Source organism: Mycothermus thermophilus (genome assembly GCF_041956435.1).
Source record: "Mycothermus thermophilus strain CBS 625.91 unplaced genomic scaffold VTJ04scaffold_6, whole genome shotgun sequence".
Taxonomy (NCBI): Eukaryota; Fungi; Ascomycota; class Sordariomycetes; order Sordariales; family Chaetomiaceae; genus Mycothermus; species Mycothermus thermophilus.
The window spans coordinates 1,939,173-1,955,536 of record NW_027191432.1 but is presented as its reverse complement, the minus strand read 5'-3'; the positions used below and the strand labels follow the sequence as shown (position 1 = coordinate 1,955,536).

Genomic DNA, 16,364 nt, shown 5'->3' with positions numbered 1-16,364 from the left:
ATCACCTCGCCTCCTCCTTCGACTCCTGCGGCCCAATTTCGTCCTGTCCCTCTGCCTGAGCAGGCCCAGCAGCACTCCCGCTCCTCACAACAAAATACCTTCCCACCTTCTCCTGCGCCATACCCAAGACATCCCACTCCTCCACCTCCGCCTGCCCCGTATCTTTATGCTCACCAGCTGCCCCAATACTCCCCTTCCTCCTCCGGCGGGGCCGCTTACACCGTCCCCAAATCACCTCCTGGTCCAACGCGGTCTTGACGCCTTGGTCGTCCAGCCCGATCGCGCTCTCTTGCAAGCCGGCAGAGGTCTCGTCGCGAATGGCGCTCAGGGGCGCGACCGAGTCGGTCGGGACGGACTGGATGTGCCGGACGAAGTGGAGTTGGGATTTGAGGGTTTGGAGGAGGGAGGTGGTTTCGGAAGGGGTGGTGGGGGGTGGGAGGGCGGAGAGGCGCAGGAGGTGGTGGAGGAGGGGTTCTGTGATTTCTTCTTCTTGTTCTTTTTCTTTTCCTTCTGTGGGAGAAGGAGATTGGAGCTGTTGGGATGGTGGTGGTGGTTCGAGGAGGGAGCGGACGGACCAAGTGGGTTGGGAGAGAAGGGTGTGAGGATCGTGGGTTGTTGTTGGGTTGGGGTTGGATGTGGTGGAGGATTTGCGGAATGGTGTTGGTGGAGGTGTTGTTGAGGGGAGACGTAGACGGCGGGAGATGCCGCGTAGAGCGAGGCGTGGACTGGTCATTGTGAGAAGAGCAAGTCCATATAATATGGCGTTGAGGAAAATTGACATGACAGAGAGGAAGTGAGGTTGAGGTTGAGATTCGGCCTTGGCAGCGAAGGATGGACTAACCGGGTTAGGAAAGGGCCCAGGGACGAAACGGGACAGGCTTGTCGCAGATTGGCGTCATAGTCCAGCCAGCCCCAGCTCCAACTGCGACACAGCGCTGGCTGCCCGAGGCAGCGCTGGTCCACCGCTGACACCCCGCCTTGTCTCAAAGCCACGACACAACACCTGGCGCCTGCTGAAGACGCAACAACCGCCACCCATACCACGCTCTCGGAACGACGTTGATACATCAAACCCATTCATTCCAGCGACAGCTCGACACATAGAAGCATCACATAGACATAGACATACACACACAATGTCACTCGACCCCCGCGCCCTCGAGGAAAAGGTGTGTTCCTCCCCCAGCACACCCCTGACCGCAACGCATTGCCATGGCTCTCCGTCATGTTCCCAGTCCAAAGCGCTCACCATCTACTTCTACACAGGCCAAAAAGGCGCTCCAAAGCGCCGCCGGCGGGTGGGGTTTCTTCAGCAATAAAGAAGAGAAATACCAGAATGCCGCCGACTATTACGTCCAGGCGGCCAACGCCTACCGTCTCGAGAAGCTGAGTGCGTGCCTCCTCGAACAACCCCAGCAATTCCCATACAGGCTCGAATGCTGATGACGCAAGCAGACAAGGAAGCGGGGCAAGCATTCGAGGCCGCGGCCGCCATCCACCGCGACAAGCTCAACGAGCCCGACGACGCCGCCAACCTCATGGTCGACGCTTTCAAGGTTTACCGGAAAGAGTACCCGCAAGACGCCATTCGCTGCATCAAGGTGGCGATCGAGCGCTACCAGGCCAAGGGCAACTTCCGCCGCGCCGCGTCGCACTTGGAGAACGCGGCGGAGCTGCTCGAGGTGGACCTGGGCGACCGCAAGACGGCCATGCAGTTTTATGCCGACGCCGCGCGGTGGTATGAGGAGGATGGGGCTAAGGCGTGAGTGCTCTATCCGGGGAAGATGAAGGAGGTTTATGTATAGGCTTCATGCTGACGGTGCATTGTGTGTTCCCCCAGACTCGCCAACAAGCTCTGGCTCAAGGAAGCCGACATCGCGGCGCTCGAAGGCGACTACTACCGCGCCATTCAAAACTTTGAAAAGGTGGCCGACTCGTCGCTCGAGAACCACCTCATGAAGTACTCGGTCAAGGACTACTTCTTCAAGGCCGGGCTGTGCATCCTGGCGACCAAGGACTTGGTCAGCGCGCGGCGCAACCTGCAGCGGTACTGCGAGAAGGACCCGTCGTTTGCCGGCCAGCGCGAGGCCCAGCTGCTTTCGGACCTCATCGAGGCTATCGAGCAGGGCAACCAGGAGATGTTTACCGACAAGCTGTACGCGTACGACCAGATGAGCAGGTTGGATCGGTGGAAGAGCGAGATCTTGCTCAGGGTCAAGAACCAGATTGAGGAGGCGGATAATGAGTTCTCGTAACCTCGGGCAGGGACGGGAGTCAGGGTTAGGGATGAGATTGATGCATTTGGCGTTTTGGTTGTGGACAGGCGCACACATACAGGCTGTGTGTGGGATGTTTGTGAGTTGGGAATATTGTCGGGACATTTCTATTCTCCTCTGAGGACGGACGGGGCTACCATAGTTTTCATAGGACCTACGGGTTTCATGGGAAAGGGGTTGTGATGGACAGGATCACAAGCCGTCTATTCCAACACAAGGTGTTGATTGAACGCCATACCCAACCCTGAGCTGGCTGGCATTCGGCTGCGCAACCCTTATCGAGCCCCACACACCGAGGTGGGGTTCATCGATAAGCGATAACGGTCAACTTTTTGGCAGCTTCTGTGAATTTTCTGGTCTCCAACCCTTTTGATCGAGGCTTGAAATGCTTCGTCCTTTGTGCTGCACCACGATTCAACTCCAGCAGCGCAGGGCAAAATGGCGGTTCCTTCGCTAAAAGAGAAGCTGGACAAGATCCGGTCGCCGAATCTCCAGAATCAGAAGCATGTAAGTTTTTTCTTAGAATACTTTTTCCTTACCTTTTTTTCCTTCCATGTGATCTGATATCTGACTGGCATCATCAATTTGTAGACCGCCGCGGTCCTCGAAGGTGTCGAGTCCGCATTCAAGGAGCGCAACACCGAGGCCACACCCACTGCTTACTTCGCAGCTCTCCTCAGCCTCCTAGACAACAAGAATATCGCCCAGCCCGTCGTCTACCTCCTCGACGTCGTCACCCCCTACACCCCTCAGCCCCTCCTCCGCGCCAAGTTCACCCAGATCCTCACCCTCCTCGCGCCCGTTCTGTCCGACGACGCTGCCGATGCGCCCCTCGTCCGTTCGTCAATTGGCTGTCTCGAGGGCCTGCTTCTCGCTCAAGATGCTACGGCGTGGGAGCAGAGTGCTACCGTCATCAGCCCCCGCCGGGCCGTCTTGGGTCTGTTGAAGTTCGCCCTCGACCCTCGTCCCAAGGTGCGCAAGCGCGCCCAGGAAGCTCTGAGGAATGTCCTGAGGAACCCCCCGCCGAGCCCTTCGCTCGACCACCCCGCCGCCGCCATGTGCGCCGAGACTGCCATGGCGAGCCTGAAGGCCGTCGCCGAGAAGGTCGCCCAGCTCCGCAAGAAGAAGGGCTCCGAGACCATCCATGACCCTGAGCTCATCCATGCCCTCCAGCTGGTTAGGACTGTGGCCTCCGCTAGCGGCGGCTGGCCCAGCAAGAACATTGAGCCGCTGTGCGAGCTGCTGCTTGCCATCGCCCGCTCCGCCAACGAGCACATGAGTAAGGCTGTCTTCAGCGTTTTTGAGATGATCTTTGAGGGCATGGCCGACGAGGTCGCCTCCGCCAAGCTGCCTCGGTTGCTCGAAGTTATCAAGGAGTTGCGCCCCGCGGCCAACGATGTCCAGCTCCTCCCGGACTGGATCTTGATCCTGTCGCGGGCCTACGATGTCTCGGCCCAGATCGCCCCTGAGGAGACCTTCCAAGGACTTCTGGAGCCTTTCAACATGGTCGCTGCGTACCTCGAGTCGGATGCTAAGAACATCCGCGTCTCGGCTTCCGAATGCCTGGTCTCGTTCTTGGCCAACTGCGTCCCGCGCCAGGTGCTGGTCGAGCCGTCAATATTCGATGAGAAGGTGATCCAGCAACTGGCCAACACCGTCGAAGGACTCCTCACCGTCAAGTACCAGGCCGCTTGGCTCGAGACCTTCAACGTTATCGGCGCCATGTTCGACGCCTTGCGTTGGCGCGCCCACCCCTACCTCCTTGGAATCACCAAGAGCATTGGCGAGATGCGCAGCAACGATGCATTCACCGGGAAGCAGGAGGCCGATGAGGTTCTTGGCAAGGCGATTCGCGCGATGGGCCCCGAGGCTGTTCTCAGTGTCCTGCCTCTGAACTTGGCCAAGCCGGCCAAGGGCCAGCCAGGTCGCGCGTGGATGCTCCCGCTCCTGCGCGACTACACTTCCAACACCAACCTTGCCCATTTCCGGTCCGAGCTTGTGCCTCTGAGCGCCGCCATGTACCAGCGCGTGTTGGATCACGGCGATGCGCCCAAGACCATGGAGGTCAAGATCTTTGAGACAGTGGTCCAGCAGATCTGGTCTATCCTCCCAGGCTACTGTGATCTGCCGATGGATCTCGTCGATGCCTTTGACAAGGAGTTTGCCGAGACTCTGACCACAGTGCTCTACCAGCAGCCCGACCTGCGTCTCGACGTCTGCCGCGCGCTCAAGGCTCTGGTTGAGTCGAACCAGGCTATCGCCGGTTCGGATGAGGATGATGACGACCCGCTGCTGAGTAGGGTCAGCAGGGAAACAGCGCAGAAGAATCTCGAGTATCTCGGGGCCAACTTCTCGGCTGACTTTCTCGCCGTACTCTTCAACGTTTACAGCACCACTCTGCCCCAGAAGCGGGGCCCTGTCCTGCAGACCATCAACGCATACCTGAGCATCATCCCAGCCCCGCGCCTCATGGAGACGTTTGACATGGTTTGCCAGAAGCTCTCGGAGGCTCTGCAGGAACCGGTGGTGAAGCCCAAGAACCCGAATGCTGAGCACGTGCCTTCGACGGCTCACACCCTTATGGATCTTGTCGTTACGATGTCCATCTATCTGCCGCGGGAGAGCTTCGAGGCTTTGTTTAAGATTGCGTCGCTCGTCGTCTTTAAGGACGATGACCCTCAGCTTCAGAAGAAAGCATACAAGCTCATTCCCAGGCTGGCAGACTCTGAGGTCGGTAGGGCCGCCCTCGAGCAACGGCACGCCGAGCTCCAGGCCCTTCTGCTGTCTAGCGCGGAGAAGGTATCGGCGCCTGCCAGGAGAGAGCGCCTTGCCGCTATCGCCACTTTGATCCCCCTGATTCCCAAGACGTCTCTCCACTTCATCCCATCCATCCTATCTGAGGTTGTCATCAGCTGCAAGGAGCACAACGAGAAGGCCCGTACTACGGCTTTCGATCTCCTTGTGCTGATGGCCCACGCCATGGTGGCGGCTGATGGCGCCCTGATTGACAATAGCAAGGTCCCGCACATGCCCAAGGATGCTCCGAAGGTCAAGGCGTCCCTGGAGGAGTACTTCACCATGGTCAGTGCCGGTCTGGCCGGCAGCACGCCGCACATGATCTCGGCGTCCATCGTCGCCATCACGCGCGTGCTCTACGAGTTCCGCGAAACGCTCAGCCGTGAGACCCTCACGGATCTGATCCAAACCATGGACCTTTTCCTGACGTCCAACAATCGCGAGATTGTCAAGTCGGTCCTGGGCTTCGTCAAGGTCTGCGTTATCAGCCTTCCCACGGACCTGATGCTCCCTCGCCTCCCGACGCTCATCCCCAACGTCATGGTCTGGAGCCACGAACACAAGGGTCACTTCCGCGCCAAGGTCAAGCACATCCTGGAGCGCATGATCCGCCGCTACGGCGTCGACATCGTCAACAAGCATTGCCCGGAGGCCGACCGCAAGTTGATCACCAACATCCGCAAGACCAAGGAGCGCAGCAAGCGCAAGAAGGAAGCGGCCCGCCAGGCGGGCGAGGAGTCGGACGCCGAAGGCACCGGCCGGCGCAAGTCTCGTTTCGAGAGCGAGTACGACCAGGCCCTGTACAGCAGCGACGACGAATCCGAGGCCTCCCACTCGGACGATTCGGACATCGAGATGACCGGCCGGAGGCAGCAGTCCCGCAAGGGCGGCAGCAACGCTTACATCCTCGAAGACGAGGGCGAACCCCTCGACCTGCTCGACCGCAACGCGCTGGCCAACATCTCCACCACCAAGCCCGGCAAGGCCAAGAAGCAGCCCGGCGCCAAGAAGACCAAGGTCAAGACCGACCCCGACGGGAAGCTTGTCCTTGGCGGGGACAGCGACGAAGACATGAACGGCGGCGGTGGCGCGATGGATGTCGACGACCCCGAGGAGGAGACGGGCGTCGGGGCGTACGTTGCCGCTATCCGCGGCAAGGACGTGCCGCGTCGCGGTCTGCGCGGGAAGTTGAAGTGGAATCGGAATCGGAGGAAGGGGGCGGATGATAGCGATGATGATGAGAGTGATGACGACGACGGGATGGAGATTGATGAGGGCGCTGCTGCCAAGGCTTTGAAGGAGAAGAGGAAGGGGAAGGATGCCGCGAGAGGTGGGAAGTTTGGTAGGGGTGGCAGGGCAGCGGTGAGAGGTGGGAAGGGCGGGATTGCGGCGGCCGTGGGGAGGAGGGGATTGGGACAGGAGAAGAGGAGGGGTCCGTCGACTTTTGGAGGGGTGAAGAAGGGAGGGAGGAAGTGAGTTTGCTCGCAGGGTCTGGTGAAGATTGATTTAGGTTGTTTTTTGCGTTGAATGTCTGTCATGGCGTTGGGGTGTGGATTTATGATACTCGTTCACGTCTGAGTAGTGTCTTCTGGTGAAATGAATGAGAACAAAATTTCGATGACGGATTTCCAGCGAGGTTGCTTCTTCTACTTGTGTGCTTGACCACCTAAAGTTCACTCATCGTAAGCTCTTTGCATCCCTCAAACACATAAACATATCACAACAAGAAGATTCCAGAATTTGCAAAAAGTGGCAACAATCAAAAAAACATACAACACCCGGCATTCGCTGGTCGTCACCGACCCAACTACTACTCGGGCCCTCACCAGCTTAACTAGGGGAGAGCGGACGGGATCCCGTGCTTTCTGGTGGGTATGGTCGTATGTACCAGTAGCCTCCAAAAGAGTTGTTTATAACTGCCGAACAGGGTGAGGATGGATGGTGGGCTGTGAGGTGTTGGCGAACACCTCAGCGTTGGATTTCTCTATCTACTGTTGTCAAACCTATCAGATGACGACCTTTGAAGAGCTGGGAACAGTGGGGGAACTATTACTCCATCATCTGCATCATATCCTACGTGGACATATCCAGGGCATGGTTTGGTGACTACTACGGCCTATTGCTTACCGAGTGTTGTAGACAGGATGACGGACGGTCAAAGTCACTGTGTTTACTAAGCCCCTTCTCCCGGAATATGCTACAGATACAGGAGACAGTTTCATACTGGAGTGCCTATCAGTCCAGGTCTAACTGCTACGGCGAGGTATGTACGGAGTACGGATATGCTGATATGGGCTCCAGTCTGTTATCGTCTCCGACGCCGGCGCCGGGTGTCGGACCAGAGATGGTAAAACTTGAGTTCAAAGGAGCAACGCAGAGTGCTCCGTCTTGTTTGAGCTTGTTCTGCCGTCCGTCTTCGAACATTTCTCCTCGTCCTCATAGCTTTTCATTATGCGAGATGCCTAGTTACTCCTCTTGCCTGCTTAGTAGTTGGCTTCATCGCCTGGCGTGAGCCCCGTAAGGGGTTCTAGGTACGTGCTTCTCAAGTGCTAAGGTACTGGGTCTGGACCTCGGAAAGGGATGTTCCAGAATTCGCAGCTCCCCATGCTTCCCGGAGCCGATACCTATGGGTGCGCTTACTTATCCGGATTGCCGTTGTGTTTACCACGTTGAGTTCATGCCGCGAGACACGCGGAACCTCCGGGCATGGACTTCAATGTGGGGCCGGCGTGGGGATCGCGGGATGCAAGCTAACGAGTCGGTGTGTTTGAGATGTGCACTTTTCTCACATTTAGTGTACCTAACATGGGGATGTTGAGGATGGGAAACATGGCATTTTGGATCAGGGGATATCAGGCTTTTTGGAGGGGAGAATTTGGACTGGTCGCATTTCTTCTTGGTCAGCTGACTGATGACTGATACTGGAAACCACAGAATACTGCTCTCACAGCCAGTCCGTTGTAAGTTTTACTCAACTCTCAACCCTTATGTTCTTCAACATCCTTGTGTTCATCCCGATGCTCTCGAATAGCTGTCACCAGGCCCCGTAACAACGGATCCTTCAACGTCACAACTCACGATGACAAAGTAACATCAAACCCGCCCCGTCCCGCCATGTCATCATCATGTCATCGCGCCAACTGAGGCCCAAGCAAAAGGCAATGGCCTGATCTGACCTGACGGCGCCCGTGCAAACTGTGTCCGCCGCTGGTGACATGTGCGCCCGTGGTGTGTACTATGTGGGCTCTGGGCTGATCGGACACCTTCCCCCTCCCCCTCAGTTCCCCGCCCCGGCCCATGGCCTGGACCGGACCCCTAGCACGGGCGCTGTGGATCTCCCTTCCCACGTTTCCACTAACCGTGACGCTAAGAGCTAGGCGTTCTCGGTTAGGCTCACGCGAGATCATCCACCAACGGTTTCGGGAGCTTCGGGGAACCACAGCCGCGCCTTGTTTTAGCACTCTTAGCCTTGCTGGTTGGAGCTTCGAGAAGCTTGGGAGAAGCAGCACCCACCCACTAACATTCACTTCACCACAGGACACACAAGGCACAAAGTGGGGAGTGGGGGTTGTCCGGTGGTGACGGGACGGATGGTGAGACCGTTGCGGGCCGGACGGCCATGTGGACTTCCCATGTCGTTCACGCGCGAGAACCTTGATGGATGAACGGCCCCTCGACGGGAGTGTACAATTGTGCTCCGAAGCCAGGTAAATTCGGGGTCTGTTTCTCTCTTCAGAGAAATTGGTGAAAGCAAATCGCTCAAATCACCTCAGTGGGGAGCGGGACATCGTAAGACTCTCCTCCGAAGGAACAAAATTGCATGCATCAGAGACAGTTTTAGCAATGAATTGTTGATGTTCAGCATCTATACACAGCACCACAGCTCGTGTAGGTACCTGGAGCATGCTGTGGTCTTTTCAATAGTCTAGCGCACTGCACGAACGACCTCAGCACCTGCAGCGTCATGTTGTTATTCTCGGCCAACTTGCCGAGCACAACGCATCCAGCACCGTACGAAAGAGGTATGCTCAGCAGCACCCCGCAAACTCCGTGGCGTAAAGACTTCGCGTCAACCTGCCCATTCTCTGACGCAAGCGGGAATAGACTGAGAGGGAGGTAAGTTGAAGCTCCGGGCTCGGTGACCAGGGGAAGGAAGCGGGATTGTCTGGACTTGCATCCCATCCCGCCCCGTCTTCCCATCTTCACTTCGCCGAGGAACCCCCACCCAATTTTACGTCTTCTGCTCGTATGTATCTCCCGAGTCCGCGCGGTTGGGAGAACCGTTGAATAGAGTTTTGGTTTATGAGGGGGACGGATCAATCGGACGGGACTTGTTGAGCTTGGCCGTGCATAGGTAACTTCGGGATTTCCATGTCAGTGGGTATGGAAGAGAACCACCCGTAACCAGTCGCCGGGTCGGCTCATTACTCTATCGGACACTCCAGGAAATTGGCTCGGTATGGCTCCCGCGCGAATCACAGGTAGCAGTTGTTGCAGCTATGATTCGTGGAGGTGCGAGGTGGATGAGCTGGTTTCCATGGAACGGTACTCCGAGGCCTTGTATTGTTTCCCTCTCTGTTAATTTCCCTTCGCTGCGAAGGGTGTTGGATGCCTACCTCCTACTTACCTGTACCTTATAATTGACTTGCTTATGAGTAGCGTATGAGCATGGCGGCTGAATGTCATGGCTGGCAATGGCTCAACCCCACCAACAATGCTCTGGCTTTGATGATGGAAAGGGATGCTGACGGTGTCAATTACCCAGAACCCCGGTTGTCGTTACATTCCCCGGGAAGGATTGGTACAGTACATACTGCATCTCCAAGACCCCCGTCGTTGGGCGTCACCTTCCAGCTGAATTCCGAGGCTCCCCTTGTGTATTGTTACTCATGCACCGGGGGAGGTAACCCGGCAGCAAGCCACTTTGAGACAGACCGAGACGGCATGAAGGAAACGGGAGCAGGATGACAGAGTTGTCCGAAATGCAGCCAACACAGTCCTGAAAGGTGTGCCCGGACACCGTATCTATGAGCTTCGTTCCGAGCGGGTTTTGCATCATCGCTTCTGCGAGAGAAAGAGAGAGATCACGCAGAGGCACGATCTGTGTCCGATAATGCAGGTCGAGGCTGGGGGGGTTGTGTGGAAGCGACCTTGGCAGAGCGACGAGACAAGGCGGGACGAGCCGACAACGGCGATGGGGTCAAGAATTGCACCATGTGCTTCTTTCAATGAATCGCATTTGCTGTCTCTATGTATGGAGCATCCCGCAGTGGTCCATTGAGTCTTTTTTGCTTGAGTCGATTTGTTTCGTATGAAGTATATGAAGTGGAGAGACGACGGAGCAAGACACTGGATCGGGCTATGGAGTACGGTCTCGTTCCATGCTCCGGCTCGACATCAACCCATGCATCTTGCAATTACTCAAGGGAGAAGGAGGTTGAGCAATGACTCTCCACTGATGTGAAGTCTTTTGCTCTTGTGCCGCTACTATCCACCGTCACTGTCTGTCTGGTGGGAATGAATGCACCGGGCAGTTAGTTGTCAAGGGCTTTACCTCGCTGTAGCGTACGCGTCCAGCATCATATGTATGCAATTCCTGGCTGGTGGTTAGCCAGTTGAGCTCGGGCCGTCTCCCATGCATAATTGAGCAAAACTGGCGGCCAACTCACATCTCAAACTGTGTAAATCTCTCCCATATGGTGTTGTGAAACAACGCCCTTGTGGAGGTTTGCGACGAATGCAGCCCCCGGGCCCTGGTCTGGGCGATCCCCGAGCCAATCACCCCGGCTCAGATGCCGGCACCTCTGCCCCTCGTCTTGCAGACACGACCGGGCCTAGGCCATTCACCGGCATTCCCTGATATCCCAAGGTGTGGTCGCACTGCGTAACAAGATGCTGTGCGGTGTCGATGGTAAGAACAAGAAAAGAGGAAGATACATACCATATCGGGTCTTGCGTCTCAGCCCCTGGCTTCCCGTCGATTATCGGATTAACTCGGTACGCCGTGGCCGTGAACACCTTTGGTGCCAACGGCCGATATCTGCCCACTGGAGGTGAAGCACTCCGGAGATAAATGTCCGATTGAGAGCCCCGGACACGGCATGTGGCAGTGGGTGTGGAAGCAATGTGTGTGTATGTATGTACTGTACGGTACTACTTCCAGTGTGCAGGGTGCTGCCGGTTGTGAATTCCGGTCCGTCATGGTGGTGCCCCATCAAGGTGTGGTGATGCACTGTCAGCTGGGTTGCATTATCTCCTGATTGAAGGACGGCCAAACATTTGAGGTGTAAGTACTACTGTAGCAGCTTGACCAGGTTCGATATGCCGTCTTGCCATCAATCCATCGCGTCACCCGTCTCGTCGCCGTCCATAGTAGCATTCTAACTTGCTCACTGCCAGAACGCACAACATGCTCGTATCTAGAAATCAAGCACTCTCTATTTGATCGAACAAAACCGTAACCCAATAATAACAAACCAAGACCGGAGGTATCAGACCTAGGTATCATTCACAGAGTGTAAGAAACCAAACAACGAGTCAAGAGCCCTGCGCCGCGAACCTGCAGGTTGCACCGCCGAGCCGAGCCATCCTGTGTAACCAGAAAACCCCCCCCTGTCCCGCTGAACCTGCAGATGAACACCCACCCCCAAAAGGTACCATTTCCCTGCGTATGATCCCAATGTCCGGAAAGAAAACGATAACCCTGCGCGCCTGGCCTGATCCAACTTTTCCCAAGATTAGCCCATCCCAAGATAAGGCAGCTGTTGGCTTGCTGATCCTGCGAGAGCCGGTCGAGAAGAAACAGAAGAACGAGATACCGCTGATAAACCATCAGCGGCAGGTCCAATGTCATCTGGTCTAAGAAGCGAAGAAAGCAATCCAAGAGATTCGTAACAGATCATTGCGGTTTCGTCGATTGTGGAGTGTCGTCGTTTCGTAGAGGAGAATATTATTAGTCGGCGGCAGCTGGTCCAGCCCTTATCACGCCGCCGTCGTCAACATTAGTAGGCCGTCAGCTGCCCCGTGACGCCAACCGAGGTCATGACCGGCCGTGGTGTCGCGCTGGTGGTGACTGTGCTGTACGGCAGCTGGCGCGGCTCTAAGGCCTTCTGGCGCAAGATCCAGTATGCGCCAGGACTTGACTCGTCGGCGGGAACAATCTCCATGACGGTGTACCGGATGGTGCCATGTATGGCCTGGGGCACACATATCTCGGCGTACGGCGAGAGATGCGGCGCTCGTGGTTGCTGAGGCATGGGCACTTCTGGCTCGGCAGCATCACGCCCCTCGGCCTATCGGATCATGTTAGTCTCTTTGCCGTGCTTCATGGAATACTGAGAAGATTCAGAGGATAGGCGCTGTTGTCAACTCACCAGGCACATGGAGCAGGCGTGGCCGTTGCAATAGACCCAGTTGGGGCAGTTGTGCGTGTAGAAGTTCTTGCACCGGTACTTGTAAAAGCCACCACTGCTGGACATTGTGATAGAGATCTGAGGAGTGATAAGGTGTCTTATTGTGTAAGGGATGGATGTCTAAGATGACTGCCCGCTGACAGTCAAGCGGCCGTGAGAACAGGATGTGTAGAACTCAAGAACCCTCTTTAAGAGACGAGGAGCTAAGGTAATACGTCGAGGACGTCGACCAAGGCATGGTGAGGCGGAGAGGATGGTGAGAGCTGTTTTATACATGACATGATGACCAGGGTTGAGGTCATCCTTCCCGTTCATCTGCAAGCCCAGCGATCTTCCGTTGTTCGATGTGTTACATCTGCTCATGTTACGGACGAGGGGGGGGGGGGGGTGTACTCCGTCTCATGGGTTTGTTGATAATAACTTATTTTGTCAATTCCGTCCGGCGTGCCCACCACGCGCGGGCGAGCCTGGCCAAAGCTCAAGAGTTCTCTTTCAATCCGACATTGCGGGTGGCCGACCTAGAGATCAGGCAACGGGTGGTCCGACTTCCACTTCACCTCGCCTAGACACGATGTTGCTGTTGGCCTCGATTGGTAACTCGAGGAACTAAGGTAATGCCTAAATTCAAGATCGACCGGTATCCGATCCTGCCATGCACCAACACAAAGCAAAAGTTCCGGTGTTAGGGTACGGCAACCGGGCTGCACGATCGGCGTCATCAGCACTCACCACCGGCATGAGTTAGTGGGTTGTTAGTGGGCATGGCTGGCCGCGGTCTCTGCAGCGCCATCAGCTCAGTACCTGTCTCGGTCAGATAGGTGGGCACGACGAAGCGCCAGCTGGTGGATTGCTGAATCATTCTCAATGGACTTCGGTTCCACCAGATGCCGCTGCGTGAGAGCGACAACAACGAATCGGGGAAGGCAGTCGAGTTCCGGAGACGCAGTTCATTGTGATGGTGGTGTACTGTCGTATGCAGAGGTTCGATAGACGCCCTGGGAATGGGATGCCGTGGAACACCTTCGACGTCTTTCATCATCCAACCTGCATTAATACCGGGTCGTGTCAAACACAGATTCTGCAGGCAGAGGTCTCCAACGAGCCATCCAGAGATGTGGTCATGAGCCGAGACCGGGTGAAATGGAGTTGGATTGGTGGTACCTCGACTGAGGCCGGGTGTGGGATGGAAACGGGCGAAATTGGACGGCATTTGTGAGGTGGTGAAAGACCCAAACCCACAGCCCTGGAGCTCTCACGGCATGACTTCCGGTTCTACACTTCGAGGAAAATGCCATGGAGCCATAAAGAGGATGATGGGATACCGGGGTCAGTGATGGCTAAGTCCAAACATTCGATTTCCAGCACTGTGGAGACAAAAGTCCAACCTCTGAACCGAGCACTTCCAGGATCAAGCCGGAAACTGTGATCAACCCGCCTTTCAACCTCGACTCACTCTTCTTGTTTACTCCTCCTTTTCCGAGAGATAACCATCGTCCGATTGCGGCCTGCCTGATGGTCTATTGTATGTACAATGTTTTGCGGCTCCTCGACCGGATCATTCTGAGTCCGAGAACAACGCATGCAGTTGCTCGCAATCACCCCAACACCACCTTAGTTGCTGATAATAGCGATGCAAAAGACAGAATGCCGCCGCACCATCCTGTATGTCCATACAATACTGGCCGCGATATCTCCGGTCTCCATCCCGCCAGGCAACTCCCGGAACTCCTTCCGAGTACATCAATGCCATCGCGTCACCAATGCGCTGCAACTTCCGCATCTCCGTGTTCTGGTACTAGGGACATTGCCGGTTTCAAGCCGCGCCTGAGAACGCCCTCCCCAGTCGCCTTTTGCCCATGTTCCTCTGGTCCAAAGAAGGAGTCGTCCCACGGCCCTGCCACTATGCTGTCTCGCGAAAGCCAACACGGGAACGCCGTCGAACCACTATCCCGGCCTCTCTGTCTCTTATCAGGAATCCTTCCTTGCTGCGCTCGGCAGAAATCTCAATGCAGAGGCGCTCAGAGGCTTCTTGGATGTCGTGTTGGTTCGATGCGACGGAACTTAATCGCATGCACTGTTGATACAGCACCACCCAAAGTTGGGTTTCACTGCTGACTTACACAGATTCCTCGACTCAACGGTTGCCATTTTGGGCTCCCTAGCTCCTCTCCTCGCCCTCTTGGGACTGACTCAACAACTCAAACGGAACAGCGTCGCATTATTCATTTACCCTCCCGGGGTTACTCCCGGCATTGCTTGTTGTTGGCGCGGCAGACAGTATCTCCCTCTCACCAGTCAGGGGTGACAACAGCTGCTGAGGTGAAGCTCTAGAAGTATGGTTCAATATTGGACGGTTTTGTCCAATATTGACTGGGCTCCATGCACTCTCTTCCAGAACATCCTTCTAAGCTTAGGGACTATCGGCAGTTGAGGAGTCGTTTCAAGTTTCACCGCTCGGATAGGCTCCCGACTGGCTCCTATTTTGGGTCCTATCAACAACACAGGCGATTAGCGACCTTCCTATTAATCCTCATCGGCCACCAAAATGCCATGCTGCTACGTACGACGACAATAACATGGATTTTGGAATTATACTTTCATCGTGGGACGGTGGAGGACTGTCCGTATGGTCTGGACCAGCCAGCCTCTCTAAGCAGAAGCGGACATGATCTCTCGACAGCACGCTATATTCCGCAGTATTCACTTTGTGTCACGATGGCCAGACATCCACCCCACCCAGAACTACGTCTCACCGTCACAAAGAGCCGCTTCAGCGCAGGGAGCAACCACCAGGGCCCCGCTGGCTGACAACCACGAGACGAACATGAGAGCTGGGACCAAGTAAACGTGATCAGTCTCGCCATTGCGGCGAACAGCACTCATACTACACTGTAAGTAGGTGCCCCAAGTCAGCTGAACAGGATGGCGCCGATCATGGTTGGTCATTTCATAAGTTCCAAGTTGTTTGGTTGTCTTGCCCGCTGAACAAACTAAGTGTCTGCGGCTCACGCAAGTGGTCGTGGAACGAGCTGTTCGTGTTCTTACAGCTGCGTCGGACAGAGTTGCCCGATATGAGTACTGACATACCCATAGCTACTCGGTATCCTACTCTGCATGTACAGTGCAGTTCCGGCCCGGCCCTGTTGGCAAAACCTGAAACATCATTACGGTCCCTACTGTGCTTGAAGCAAATACGTACTAGATGTGATCCGGCCCGGGTTGGAACTGTGTAGCATTCTGAATGGTCAACGCAGCCGGACTCGGAGGCCGGGAGCTTTCCGTTTGGATGCTTCATATGCAATTCAACCAGCTTTGATCCAACTTGACTGCAGGATCGAACAGTCCCTGATCTAACATCTCCGCAAGATTGGATGGGGACTTGTAAAACTTTCCGGACTTGGACAGCCCGCAGGTCCAGCCAGCCAATATGTGACATCAAAATAAGGTGTGTGATCTGCAATCGAGACAAGACAAGGTACCATGACTGGAGAACCAGGCATTGTCGATCAACGCCACCGGGAGGTATCCGATGGTTATCGGGATGACATAATAGCTAACTATGGGATGTGCTCTCTGGACAACTGAACATATTCCAACAGCTTGCCTTCAGCCCCTGAGCCGTAATTGGGTTTCGGAGCCTCGAGGGAGAGGCTAGCATCTCCAAGAAGCTCCAAAGCAGTCTATAAGATCACAGCTTTCGGATCTCTCCGAGACAACAACCAGTTCAGTAGAGGCACTCCGAGGTGTTAACCTCATCAAGTACCGCTGTGCGCACATCATTCCATGGCCGAACGGCTTACCTCACTCGTTCCTAGAACACGACAACTGGCTGACACCGGGCCTTTTCTTCCAACATCTTTGGATGTCTGATTGACTTCTC

At 55.7% G+C, this 16,364-nt stretch overlaps 5 protein-coding genes across 5 annotated transcripts; 2 read left to right on the top strand and 3 right to left on the bottom strand.

Moving 5' to 3' along the window:
• Position 1: 1 nt before the first annotated feature.
• VTJ04DRAFT_9125 (uncharacterized protein) lies at positions 2–733 on the bottom strand (the record flags this gene model as incomplete). Its single annotated transcript, XM_069367638.1, has 1 exon — positions 2–733. The coding sequence occupies one exon, from the start codon at positions 731–733 to the stop codon at positions 2–4; it is 732 nt and encodes a 243-aa protein (XP_069215946.1).
• A 403-nt stretch (positions 734–1,136) lies between these two features.
• On the top strand, positions 1,137–2,255 carry VTJ04DRAFT_9124 (uncharacterized protein; the record flags this gene model as incomplete). The annotated part of the gene is made up of 4 exons (XM_069367637.1): positions 1,137–1,169; positions 1,267–1,390; positions 1,456–1,762; positions 1,841–2,255. 4 exons carry the CDS (start codon positions 1,137–1,139, stop codon positions 2,253–2,255), a joined length of 879 nt encoding a protein of 292 aa, XP_069215945.1.
• A 459-nt stretch (positions 2,256–2,714) lies between these two features.
• On the top strand, positions 2,715–6,548 carry VTJ04DRAFT_9123 (uncharacterized protein; the record flags this gene model as incomplete). Its single annotated transcript, XM_069367636.1, has 2 exons — positions 2,715–2,783; positions 2,868–6,548. The coding sequence occupies 2 exons, from the start codon at positions 2,715–2,717 to the stop codon at positions 6,546–6,548; spliced, it is 3,750 nt and encodes a 1,249-aa protein (XP_069215944.1).
• Positions 6,549–11,580: 5,032 nt separating this feature from the next.
• VTJ04DRAFT_9122 (uncharacterized protein) lies at positions 11,581–11,925 on the bottom strand (the record flags this gene model as incomplete). The annotated part of the gene is made up of 1 exon (XM_069367635.1): positions 11,581–11,925. One exon carries the CDS (start codon positions 11,923–11,925, stop codon positions 11,581–11,583), a length of 345 nt encoding a protein of 114 aa, XP_069215943.1.
• Positions 11,926–12,073: 148 nt separating this feature from the next.
• Positions 12,074–12,550, bottom strand: VTJ04DRAFT_9121 (uncharacterized protein; the record flags this gene model as incomplete). The annotated part of the gene is made up of 2 exons (XM_069367634.1): positions 12,074–12,364; positions 12,446–12,550. 2 exons carry the CDS (start codon positions 12,548–12,550, stop codon positions 12,074–12,076), a joined length of 396 nt encoding a protein of 131 aa, XP_069215942.1.
• Between the last annotated feature and the right edge of the window lie 3,814 nt (positions 12,551–16,364).